Genomic DNA, 13,710 nt, shown 5'->3' with positions numbered 1-13,710 from the left:
CAAAGCAAATAAAGAAACTGTAAATATAAGCAACTAAAAATATGGCATAAACCAAAAGTAATGGCTCCTCTCTACTACATCCATAACCAGAACAAGTCCTTTAGGTCCAACAATCGGTAAACCATTGTGTACTCTATTATACTATGATGTGCATATGTATTTTATTAAGTATACTTGCATACATGCCAACAATGCTTCAAAGGGGGCTCTCAGCTCATAGCAAAGGGTGGCATTTTTCCAGGATATGCAGTTACTTGCGGATCAGTGGGAGGAGGGGGCGACGTGAGATGTCTTCCAACTGCTAAAATAAAGGTTCCATCTGATTTATTTTTTTTTCTCTTGCATAGCACAATTGTCCTGTGCTATGACTCGTTACATTATTCTCTGCACTTCCCTAGATGCCAATGGCTTTATGCAGAGAAAATTGCTTAAAGGGATTCTCTGAGAAATGTACTAAAACTTTTAAAATAAAGGTCACCAATCACCAAGATTTTCGTATATAAGTTCTATACTGGCACTATCATGCTGATTCTATACATACAATTAGTTGTCAGCTAGGATGTATAGGTTTTGAAACACAAGCAAGTAACATATAGCAGCAGGTGCACAGCAGCTGATAGCTGGGGTAGGTTTTCAGTTATTCCCACCCCCCTGCCTATCCATCCTTCCACTTTTTTGCTAATTCCATTATAGAAGTTTGAGGCTACAAATCATGGTGGCTAAAAGGACCTGTTCTGACATCATACCCATGTGACCAGAATGGGCGGGGCCTCAGCCAACAGAAAAATAATGTTGCTTCCTGGTATCAGCTATGTTGGCTGAGGCTCTGCCCCTTCTGGTCACATGGCTATGACATCAACACAGGTCCTTTTATCTATGATGATTTAGCCACAACCATTAGTAAAACACTTTCCATAATGGCAAAATGAACATCCATCTCTGTCAGCCTGACAGTTTTAGTGCTTCACACAGTCTGCCTACAACATGTCCAAGCTGTTGCTATGTTTAAAATCCTGAGTTCAGTAGTAAAGGTATATGTTTTTACTAAACAAAAAGGTATTTAGAAAAATGTTTAAATATTTAAATGTGTATTATTTATTTATTTTATTACATTTTCTTGGAGAACCCCTTTAAGAAACCTGTAGTGTATGTCCTCTCAAATACTGGGGATACTTGGGGCCTCACGCCAAAATTCAGCAAGGCACCTTATACAGATATGCCACCACATTTAGAAACTGCAAGTATTATTTTGTTGACTAAAATTATATATTACTTTTCAGTTAGACGGCCATACATACCGATGCGGATTGTATTTTTTCCTTTTAGTCCATTTCGTAACATTGCCGACCGCTTCATTTTTGACCCTTCCTTTGAACATGGTGATGTAAACCACTTGTACTATTAAAAACAGAGGATTGTCAGTAATTTGTGACATTTTGTGGAAGTTTTTTCAAGTCTAAACCCACTCCTCATAATTTTGGGGCATACAGAACCCCAGTATTTGCCTATATTTATTTCCACCAGTGTTATCGGTTGCTTTTTTTTTTTTTTTTTTATTACAATTGAAAAGGTAAGAAAAACACTTATGGGAAATGGAAATTAGGCTGAAAAAAATAAAGTATTATATACAGTTTTTTTTCTTGGATTTAGCCAAAGATTTTGAGGAAATCAATGATTTATATCTTATACCATTGCAATGTACCATTTAACCTGGGAAGCACTTTGTGTTCTAACTCATGGACCCCAATAGTTTCCTCTTGCTTTGTGGCATATCAGAAACAAGTCTGTATTTCCCTCCAAATTACACGATATTGATCAGTTGCTCAGAAGGGAGTATATGGTGATGACAAGATTGGAGAGTTTATTCTAAGACACTCCTCTAAAATGTTCTAGTTTTTATTTTACACTTTTTCCTTTAGAGACAGTTGTTGCTGGCTTATAAGTGATTAAAATGGGGTAGGTTTCAGAAAACTCTTTTTTTCAATAATCTGGTTGTTTTTTTTCTGAATACTTGGGGCCCAGTTCATCAAGACCAGTGTTGTTCACGCTGGTTTAGATTAAGGCTGTGCTGTAGACCAACACTCCTGATTCATGAAGAGGAGCTTGCCTCTACATAAACCTGGGAGGGTCTGACAAGTGGCATATGCCTCATGCACTACGCCAGAAATATCACTCCAGTCAGGTATTGGAGTCAGATTTCTGGCATAAGGAGCACCACAGCTTGTCATGAATTGGACTAGCTATGGTGTGATGAACCTGGGATAGTCTGAGTCTGATAGTATAACTATATAATTCAAAACCACAATATTCCAGAATATAGTAAAAGCCACTATCTCCTATGAAGCCTAGCTACCGTGTTTCCCCGAAAATAAGATGTCCCCCGAAAATAAGACATAGCAGGAGTTTTCAGGGATGCTTTAATATAAGACATCCCCTGAAAATAAGACATAGCTGCGGTCATTAATGAAGTGTCATGCAGCGGTGAACGAGTTAAAGACACTGCAGGACACTTCATTGTAGACAGCGGAGACCCCTAAAGAAAGAAGAGAGAAGACAGAAGAGAGAAGATGCCCCGATCATACTCACCAGACCAGACGCCGACCGGGAGCAGGTGAGCGCATCATGGTCCTGCAGCGGAACACACACACACACACACACACACATCAGATCTCACAGACAGACACACACACACACACACAGACTACAGATCGCATACACACACTCACCCAATCCAGTGATATTGCTTGCTTCTCGGCGGCGATATTGTGCTGTGATCTTCCAGGACCTTGATCACATGGCCGGAGGCATGTGACATCTCCGGATGTTGTGAGTGTGTGCGCGCGCGATTGTAGTGGTACATGCGATATCGTGAATGTGTGTGCGTGTATGCGATCGGATGTGTGCGTGTATGCGATCGGATGTGTGCGTGTATGCGATCGGATGTGTGCGTGTATGCGATCGGATGTGTGTGTCGGCAGGAGGACAGCATGCAGCACAGCTGCTGGGAGCGCTCACAGGAGAGCACATGGAGGAATGATTTGAAAGGGGTGTATGTGTGTGTGTGTGTGTGTGTGTGTATGATGTCTGATGTGAGTGTCGGCCAGACGCAGGAGAGCACAGCTACTGGGAGATCACCGGGAGCAATGATTTGAAAGGGGTGTGTGTGTGTGCCTAAATGAGTGTATGCTATCTGATATATGTGTGTGTTTGTGTGATCTGAAGTATGTGTGTCGGCCAGACGCAGGGGAGGCATGCAGCATACCTACAGGGAGATCACAGGAAGATCTGGGAGCCATACAGAAGCCTGGGGCTGGTAAGTATGATGATCCTGGGAAGGGGGGGGGGGGGTCTGCTTATTGTGGGGGATAAACTTACCCCAACCCTGTCTCCTCAAGAATAAGACACCCCCTGAAAATAAGACGTAGTGCTTTTTTCAGGGCAAAAAAAAATATAAGACAGTGTCTTATTTTCGGGGAAACAGGGTAGATGCTGGTCTTCATAGGTGCACCATCATGGCAGGCATGGAGGACTTGTTTAGACCAACAGCTGCCATGGCAAATCATTAGCATCCCACAATAACATCACGGAAGGGATGGGTGTGAGGGGGAGAGGCAAAGGATGCTTAGAACAGTGTGCTTTAATGCCATACACTGTAAATACCACTGCCACAGATCTACAGTGGCATTTAAGAGCTTAACCGCAGTGGATGGTGAGTGACTGTTCATGGCAGATGATAGCTAAATAACACGGCCATCATTTAACAAGTGTAGTTAGGGCTCATGTATCAAGTCTGCTACATACATCTGCTTCCGGTGAGCGCTGTACATCGTACAATGAAGCAGCTTGTTAAAGGGTTAAAGAATGTATTATAATATATATTAAAAAGACTAGTCTGCAATACACTCAAGAATCTACAGTTGAAACCAGAGGTTTACATAGAATATCGAAAAAGACAATATGTATGTTTTTCTCATTATCTAACATGAAATCAGAATAAACTTTTCCTGTTTTAGGTCAGTTAGAAACCAAAATTATTTATAATTTGACAAATGCCAGAATAATGAGAGAGAGAATGTTTTAAGGCATTTTTATTACTTTCTGCAAAGTCAAAAGTTTACATAAACTAAGAGCACTATGCCTTTAAACAACTTGTCTCAGCAGGGCAGATCAAAGTGTGCATGCACAGGAGCGCAATTGAGGCCTCCATGTGACTGACGCAGGATGCACGTGATGGAGAAGGCGCCAGACAAAGAGCACCGACACCCATCTGACCAGACCGCCCACTAGGTGAGTATTATAAGGCTATGTGCGCACAGTGAGTTTTTCGCAGCGTTTTTCGGGTGCGTTTTTGGCCTCAAAACTGCATGCACTTCCTTTCCCAGCAAAGCCTATGAGATTTCATTTATGCTATTCGCACAGTTGTTTAGCTGCATTTTTGAGTGTCTTCCTGCGTTTTTCCACCCATGCAATGCATTGGAAAAACGCAGCAAAATGCAGTGAAAAAAAATGCAGCAAAATGCAGCCAAACACGCACCAAAACGCATGTGTTTTTACCGCTGTGTTTTTGCCACGGGTGCGTTTTTGTGCATTTTTAGCAGCCAAAAACGCTGCATCTTTGTAGTCACAAAAAATGGCAAGGTGCGCACATAGCCTAAAGGTGTTTTTTACGTTATACAGAGCGGCATGAGTGGAATGCTGTATACAGAAGCTCACTAGTGGTGGCCGCAGCTCATAAGGGAAAATCCTGGTAAAAGGATCGCTTTAACCCCTTAACGATTGCGCGCAGTAAAATTACGTCCTAGCGGTCATAATGTTAATCCCCTCCGGCTGCTGCAGGCAGCCGGGGGGATCCGCGCACATGTCAGCTGATTTCGAGCGATCAAAATGTAGCATCTGTGCAAAAATGGTACCATTAAAAACGTCAGTTCGAGAAGCAAAAAATAAGCAGTCACTGAGCCATAGATCCCGAAAAATGAGAACGCAACAGATCGCGGAAAATAGCGCAAAAAGTGGCCACTTTTTTGGACAAACCAGATTTTTTTTAATCCTTAGATAATAGTAAACCTATACATGTTTGGCGTCAATAAACTCATACTGACCTGAGGTATCACACTGACACATCAGTTTTACCATATAGTGAATACAGTGAATAAAATATCTCAAAAACAATCATGCAATCACACTTTTTTTGCAATTTTTCCCGCACCTGGAATTTGTTTGTTGTTTTCCAGTACATTATATGGTAACACTCATGGTTTCAATTAAAAGTACAACTCTTTCTGCAAAAAACAAGCCCTCATATGGCAAGATTGACTGAAAAGTAAAAAAAAGTTACGGCTCTCGGAAGAAGGGGAGCGAAAAAAAACCCAAAAAACTGAAAATCGGACAGGAGTGAAGGGGTTCAAGGGAATTCGGCAACAAGTTTTTGACATCTCATCTGAGAGCAGCATAATCCCGCTCACACCATAGCTTTCTGGGTACATTGTATATTCACCGCTGCTAATCAGTGCTGGGTTGCGTTTGCACCAGTTATCACATGGGCACCTAGTCCTCTAGTGAAGCTCCTGCTGAAAAAACACTCATTGTATTGAAACAACAGCACACAGCCTAATAAGAGACACATTGTTGAAATCTGCCTCATGTTGCCCTCAGATTACTTAGTCAAAACCTGACAGATTCTCTTTTATGTAATTTGCAAAGTACTGTACAATATGGAACCATACCTCAGAATGTGTGTCATGGGCATTTAACAGTACTCTTTCAATAACAGTCTTGAGCAGAGAATGGTCTAGAAAAACAATGAAAAGTTGTGATAGAATAAAGCGAATATCCACATAAAATAAGCATAAACAATTTCTCTTAAATAAAAACTGGAGGTACTATAGACTTGAAATGTTCATGTTCGATGCTTTGATTTGTGAAGATGAATGTACAGCTTTATAAGGAAAGCATTTGGATCAGTGTTCACATGGTTTTCAAAAACAATCAGCGCATTTTCCCAACTTCTTATACGGCTAGGATTTTTTTCCAGAAAAACTTTGCAAATTACATTTTCACTTATTCTCCTAATATGCTGTTTTCTCACTTATGGTTTCCAGCTAGCTGTAAGAGGAACTTGAGGATACGGTGAAAGCGCACCAATCACCAGGATTTTCTTATATAACCTAAAGCCCGTGCTATACTGGCAGTATCAAGCTGATTCTATACATACCTTTAGTTGTCAGCTCGGATGTATAGGTTTTGAAAAACAAGCAAGTAAAGTTTGTAAAATGAGCAGCTTTTGAATGGCAGCAGTTGATAGCTTGGGTGGGTATTCATAGTGATTCCCGCCCCCGTCTGTCCGTCCTCCGTTATTTATGCTAATTCTATTATAGAAGTGTTTTACTGACTAGAAGGACCTGTGCTGATGTCATATCCATGTGACAAGCAGGGGCGGGGCCTCAGCCAACATAGCTGATACCTTGAAGCAACATTATTTTTCTGTTGGCTGAGGCCAAAAAACAGGGAGGATGGACAGGCAGGGGGCGGGAATCCACCCCAGATATCAGCTGATCAGCAGCTGCTGTCATTCAAAAAGCTGTTCATTTTACAAACTTTACTTGTCTGTATTTTAAACTTTATACAATACATCAGAGCTGACAACTAAAAGTATGTATAGAATCACCATGATAGTGCCAGTATAGCACTGGCTTTAGATTATACAGTGCTGGCCAAAAGTATTGGCACCCCTGCAATTCTGTCAGATAATATTCAGTTTCTTCTTGAAAATGATTGCAATCACAAATTCTTTGGTATTATTATTTTCATTTATTTTTCTTGCAATGAAAAAACACAAAAGAGAATGAAACAAAAATCAAATCATTGTTCATTTCACACAAAACTCCAAAAATGGCCCAGACAAAAGTATTGGCACCCTTAGCCTAATACTTGGTTGCACAACCTTTAGCCAAAATAACTGCGAACAACTGCTTCCAGTAACCATCAATGAGTTTCTTACAATGCTCTGCTGGAATTTTAGACCATTCTTCTTTGGCAAACTGCTCCAGGTCCCTGAGATTTGAAGGGTGCCTTCTCCAAACTGCCATTTTGAGATCTCTCCACAGGTGTTCTATGGGATTCAGGTCTGGACTCATTGCTGGCCACTTTAGTAGTCTCCAGTGCTTTCTCTCAAACCATTTTCTAGTGCTTATTGAAGTGTGTTTTGGGTCATTGGCCTGCTGGAAGACCCATGACCTCTTAGGAAGACCCAGCTTTCTCACACTGGGCCACACATTATGCTGCAAAATTTGTTGGTAGTCTTCAGACTTCATAATGCCATGCACACAGTCAAGCAGTTCAGTGCCAGAGGCAGCAAAGCAACCCCAAAACATCAGGGATCCTCCGCCATGTTTGACTGTAGGGACCGTGTTCTTTTCTTTGAATGCCTCTTTTTTTTTTCCTGTAAACTCTATGTTGATGGCTTTTCCCAAAAAGCTCTACTTTTGTCTCATCTGACCAGAGAACATTCTTCCAAAACGTTTTAGGCTTTCTCAGGTAAGTTTTGGCAAACTCCAGCCTGGATTTTGTTTCCTGAGTATCCTACCATACAGTCCCTTTTCATTCAGACACCGACGGATAGCACGGGTTGACACTGTTGTACCCTCGGACTGCAGGGCAGCTTGAACTTGTTTGGATGTTAGTCGAAGTTCTTTATCCACCATCCGCACAATCTTGCGTTGAAATCTCTCGCCAATTTTTCTTTTCCTTCCACATCTAGGGAGGTTAGCCACATTGCCATGGGCTTTAAACTTCTTGATGACACTGCGCACCGTAGACACAGGAACTTTCAGGTCTTTGGAGATGGCCTTGTAGCCTTGAGATTGCTCATACTTCCTCACAATTTGGATTCTCAAGTCCTCAGACAGTTCTTTGGTCTTCTTTCTTTTCTCCATGCTCAATCTGGTACACACAAGGACACAGGACAGAGGTTGAGTCAACTTTAATCCATGTCAACTGGCTGCAAATGTGATTTAGTTATTGCCAACACCTGTTAGGTGCTACAGGTAAGTTACAGGTGCTATTAATTACACAAATTAGAGAAGCATCACATGATTTTTCAAACAGTGTCAATACTTTTGTCCACCCCCTTTTTATGTTTGGTGTGGAATTATATCCAATTTGGCTTTATGACACATTTTTTCTTTTTTCATTGAAGACAAATTAAATGAAGATAATAATACCAAAGAATTTGTGATTGCAATCATTATCAAGAAGAAACTGAGTATTATCTGACAGAATTGCAGGGGTGCCAATACTTTTGGCCAGCACTGTATAGGAAAATCTCGGTGATTGGTGTGCTTTTAGCCTGATCTGTCCACCAAGCGGGACATCCAGCTGGCTGATGAGCTGTGTAGTGCGCTTTCGAACATAATATATAAAGATAGTACTTTGAGCACAGTAAAACTACTCCATACCGATAAGTGGATTCTTTCTTATATCCAAGACCATCAGTGTTGTATTAGTTTGCAATGCATGAAGAAATGCTTTTGCACCCTCACTGGATATTCCACACTGCCGCATGTCTAATGCTAAAGAAGAAAAAAAAAATGACAAATAAATGGAATACTTTATTAACAAAAAGAAAACCATGGACAAAATCTTCTTCAAGACAGCCTTAGTGCAAGTTCATTTAAAGAGAAACTTAGCTGATTCATGTTGCCCGAAACCGCTAGAGGCCAGGTCAGTTATTGCAGCCATGTATGTTTCATTCAAACACTGAGATGCTTCATAGAAAGCATACTTTAAAAAGCTGGTAGGAGACTAGCCCATAGGTGGGGCATGAAACAAACATCTCAAACTAGTCATCCAAGTCACATGATCTTCAGTAAATCTTTAAAACAACCCCTTCTTAACAGACAACGTATCAATAATGAAATAAAAAAAACATATACTTATCTGCCAGATCGGCGCTACTCCTGTGATGATGGTACTGTGCCTCCCTGCAGTCTCATGTCAATGTCATGAGACAGCTGTACGTAATATTGGAGACATCGCAAGACTTGCACTGGTCAGTGATGAAAGTATATGGGGTATTATATGGGGTATTTTTTTTTATGGGTACTTTTGGTGTTAAGGGGGTGGAGGTGTTATTTCTGTTAAACACTATATGAATCTTACATGGCTACAATAATGCAATAATGATGCCAGTCTTTGCTTCCTGCTGACCGTGGTACAGGCAGCAACAATCAGCTAACGATTTCTTTTTAGCAACTGCATTACGGCCACAAGACCCAGGAAGATTTTGAGTACCTGGAAAAATTTGTAGACTGTGTTAGCTATTTCTTGAGAATACGCAACTGTGAATGTAGACATATTTACTGTACATCTTACAGTTGTTTGCAGTTACATTTTGCTTACGCATGGTACTAAGCTCTAGGAACAATGAGCTCAATACCAACAATGATAACTCACTATACAAGGGCAGATTGTCCCTGTAGCTTAGTTAGCCATCATTGATTTTATTGGTAAACCTGTTGTCATCTGCAATATTAATTTCTTTTACCTTTCAACCACAGGTCTTCTACAAGAATATCTGCTATTGCCTTTGCTCCCTGGTCTCCAATTAGCGTATTGCAATTCAAAGAAATCCGTCTCAACCCAGCCATGCAGTCAAGGTCAGGTCGTCTATATCGTAAGCTTTCAGCCCATGCCTCACTGTGTCTTCTTGTTGCCTGATGCTTAAAAAACAAAAAAATGCAAATATAATAAAAAAAAAAAAATAAAACAAAAGTTTTTATTTAACATTACATTTAAACAAACAGCATCTTTTGACAAGGCCATTGCGACTTTCTATTTTAGACTCATAATTCCTGCCCTTTCAGGAAGCTTTTCAGCAGTTTCGTTATCATCAGAGGAAAGATTGCAATGACACTTCTGATAACTTAAGACACCACCATGCATAATACGTGATGCCACAGCTGACCTTGCTCCCTTCTCTGCAGAATTACCTTTGCACAAGCTCACTGGATTCTTCAGTAGAGGTGTACCGCCCCCGTGCGAGCAGCCGGGTTGCTGCCGCCGCTTGGATCCGGAGTGGCTGGAGGGGTCTCCAGACCCGGGGGTTGCGCGGCCACTCGATTAAAAGAAGGGCGGGGGGGATATGTACAGGGGGATTTTGGAAAGTTCGTGACGCCACCCACGGTGCGGAACCACCGCTGCCGTTGGGAGACCGGTGACGATGGTGTGGCTGCCTGAAGTTTAACCTCTCCGTGGATAGGGGGTTTGTGTCCCGGGGCCCGTTGATGATGGATGGTGTTTGGGTGCCATTGGGGGATAGGTGCAGGGGTTTCCAATGTACTCACTCAGTCCCAAAATAACCACACCGAGAGCTTGTAAACCAAAGTTCTGAGCACCACGGTAGTCTGCGGGGAGCACGCCTGGATCCGTGCCCTTGGTGTTGTTGTTGGTCTGTGGCACTATCCCTGGCACCTTAGTCTCGATTGGACCCGTTGGTATGAAACTCTCTGGTTCCCGCTCACCCGTATGGCTAACGGAGTGAGCTTGCTCTCAGGGTTCACGCATAGGATTTCTTTGGACTGTAGTGGGAAAGTCCTATCCCATCGGTGCGCTAGTACCCCGATTTTGGAGCGGGTTGGGGATGACACTTGAAGTCTTCACCCCCGTCGGGTAAATTACCAGAACGCGTGAAGTTACTTTCCGGCCTGGGGTCCACGTACCCAGTCGTGCCCTGGCCCCGGCTCAGTGATAGCCCAAGGCCGCCGGCTGCCCTCCTCGGCAGTCCGTGCCCCTTGACACTGTCCCCTGCGACCGGGTTCCAGCTCCTACAAGGCCCAGACCAACGTCTGCCACCTAGTATACAGGAGCTCTTCTCCGTGGCCTCTCCTCACAAGAGCCACTTCACCTCCTCTCTCCTTCACTCTCAACTGTCACTGTCCTCACTTTCTCCTCACCAACCCCCCCATGTGGGCGGCCCTAATCCCTTCAGGCCCCCCCAATGATGTGTCTGGTAGGTTCAAGTGGGAAGTGTTCCTAGGATTTTGATTGGACAAGCTGTTAACAACACTAAAGGACTGGGATCCGTTAACCAAGGAGGGTGGGTACTGTGCAGAAGGGCAGATTGCACAATACCCTGTGACGACCTGATAGGCCAGGGCGTCACAAATACAATAGGGTTCAGTGTTTGCTCATTGCTGCTAATATACATGTGGCTTTCCTGAAAGAGGAACTTAGTGTCTAAAAAAGCCTCAGTGGCAAGTGTGAAAAGTGCAAGATTTCTATTTTTTATTTTTTATAAATATTGGGATAAAAAAAAATGCCCCAAATTAGATATATTTAAGACAAAAACGTAACTTAAACAATAGGTCATTTCTGAGGAAACATTCCCTCTCAACTTGATATGGAGGTCATAGGGCTATGAATAGTGAGGGGCGGACCTGGGCTGTAAAAGTCTGGATCCACGCAGTTTCAAATCTACCAGAGTGCCGTCCCAGAATTCTCAGGGAATTCCGGCTGTTGATCTGGATTCGGCACCCGGAAAATAAAAAAAATTTAAATAAATTTAAAAAAAAGGAAAAAAATAAAGAAAATAAGAATGAAGCAAGAGCTTTACATTTACTGAGGCTCCAAGCACCCTCTCTTACCACTTTATTAACCCTAATACAGTAGCTCTGCTACATATCTGCATTCACACCGAGTGGCCATAGAACATGACTGCCCACTGTGAGGTTCAGGCAGACTGAGCCGCGTGATCAGAGGTGACGTTACTCAGGTGATTTGCAGTCACAGCTGGAGGACTGTGGGAACCTCCAGCTGTGACCGGGGACAAGGATTTTTTTTTTTTTTTTTTTAACTTCGTTTTATTAACAATTTCAAACATGGTACAACTGACATTTGCCATATAAAGATAGCTCAGTATATAGATAGTGATATTTAAATATAACAATAAACAGTCATATAAAGTCTATAATATCTTTAGCACTTAACATAAAACAATGTTATTATCCATACTTCTTATCATTTGCATATATATCTAATTTTATATTGAGCATAAGAACAGCTGTAACTATCAGCATGACCATATTTTGAAAACAATATAGAAAGAGGAATAGAAAAGGGAAGAAAGAAAGAACAACAACAGCCACATTGCATTATTATATCTCAATATACCATTGGACAGTGTTTCATATCCCAACATCTAACGGGAACCACCATTATCCGCATAATCTCCCTCAAACCTCCGCAAGTGTGTCGGAGAAGAATTCCACAAACCCCAGATTTTGTTAAATTTTCCCGGGCACCCCCTATTATAATATACCACTTGCTCATAGACTGGTTGCATTGACTAGTTTAACCCAGGACCGCACAGTTGGATTCGAATCTCCCATCCACCTCAGAGCTATTAATTTCCTAGCCAGAAACAATGCCTCTCTGAGGAATATTGTCATGTAGTGATCCCAGGACTCTTCCTCCACCACCCCAAACAGGCATATCAAAGGGTCACACAAAACAGGAATCGACACAATCGATGTCAGCAGAGATGTCACTCCCCGCCAGTACGAAGATATATTGGGACAGCTCCAAATCATATGTATGAAATTTGCCCCTGAGAGATGACACCTTGGGCACGCCGATGTACGAGAACGGCCCATACTAAATAATCGAGTTGGAGTAAGGTATGCCTGGTGGACAATGTAGCATTGAATCAACTTATTATTAACCGAAGGGGATACCGCAGTCGGAGATTCCAATATCTCTTCCCATTCCTCTCCCTGTAGAGAGGGAATTAGAGATTTCCATCTATCCTGGGCTGGCAAGGGGTCCGACTCCACCCCCACTGACAACAGGTAAGTATATATAGCTGAGATGAGGCCTCGAGGTCCTTGTGATTTTAGAATACCTATCATAGGAAGTGATGATATCAATTTCCTCACTCCAATTTTCTGTATGTGGGATTGAATTGCTGTGCGAATCTGCAGGTATCTAAAAAACTGTGATCTTGGAACATTATATTCAATCTGGACTTGTTCAAAGGACTTGAAGGTTGTGGTTCCCGGGACAAAAAGATCACCTAATGCACTGACGCTGTGAGTGGCCCAGAATTGCGCCGAGGGGTGATCTCTCAGAGTATGGAAGTGGCTATTCCCCCATAATGGGAGTTTCGCCACCACCCCTTCGAAGAGTACCACCCTCTTGGCTTGCCGCCAGACTACTCTTGCCAACCTGAGGAGGGGTAATTGCCGTGGTGTTCTCAGTCCTTCTGATTCGAGAAAACCCACTAAACAATCAGTCCCAGCCGCGTGTGCCAAGTGACTCTCAGAGTTTGGTAGCTGACATCCAGGCATCCAAGTCTCTAGTGCCCTAAGCTGTCCCGCGAGGTAGTAGAGGAAGAACTCCGGTAAAGCCATCCCTCCCAGTCTTTTGGATCTCTGTAAAATGGATAACCGAAGTTTGGGTCTGGATTTTCCCCATATGAAAGAGGTAGTAAGCGAGTTCAACATTGAGAAGAAGGATTTGGGTACTGATACTGCACTATGTTGTAGAGTATAACTAAGCTTTGGAAGTAATATAATTTTGATTAAATTTATTCTGCCAACCACTGACAGGGGTAGCTTGCTCCACAAGTTATATTTAAGTTTAACGTGCTCCAGAAGTGGTGTTATACTCGTCTGCAGGTCTAGTGTATGGTCTTTCTGTATGTGTATTCCCAGGTAT

At 42.3% G+C, this 13,710-nt stretch overlaps 1 protein-coding gene across 4 annotated transcripts in view; it reads right to left on the bottom strand.

Moving 5' to 3' along the window:
- CEP78 (centrosomal protein 78) overlaps positions 1–13,710 on the bottom strand; it is a 145,530-nt gene that overhangs the window by 74,717 nt on the left and 57,103 nt on the right. For all 4 annotated transcript variants that reach the window (XM_075318222.1, XM_075318214.1, XM_075318204.1 and 1 more), the window contains 4 exons: positions 9,542–9,716; positions 8,454–8,567; positions 5,724–5,788; positions 1,299–1,398 (listed from right to left, as the gene is read on the bottom strand). In XM_075318222.1, the coding sequence (XP_075174337.1) occupies positions 1,299–1,398; positions 5,724–5,788; positions 8,454–8,567; positions 9,542–9,716 (454 nt within the window). The remainder of the gene's footprint in view (positions 1–1,298; positions 1,399–5,723; positions 5,789–8,453; positions 8,568–9,541; positions 9,717–13,710) is intronic.

This window comes from Anomaloglossus baeobatrachus, chromosome 1 (assembly GCF_048569485.1).
Source record: "Anomaloglossus baeobatrachus isolate aAnoBae1 chromosome 1, aAnoBae1.hap1, whole genome shotgun sequence".
In the NCBI taxonomy this organism is placed as follows: domain Eukaryota; kingdom Metazoa; phylum Chordata; class Amphibia; order Anura; family Aromobatidae; genus Anomaloglossus; species Anomaloglossus baeobatrachus.
The sequence above is the reverse complement of the archived record's forward strand: the minus strand, read 5'-3'. Positions and strand labels throughout refer to the sequence as shown.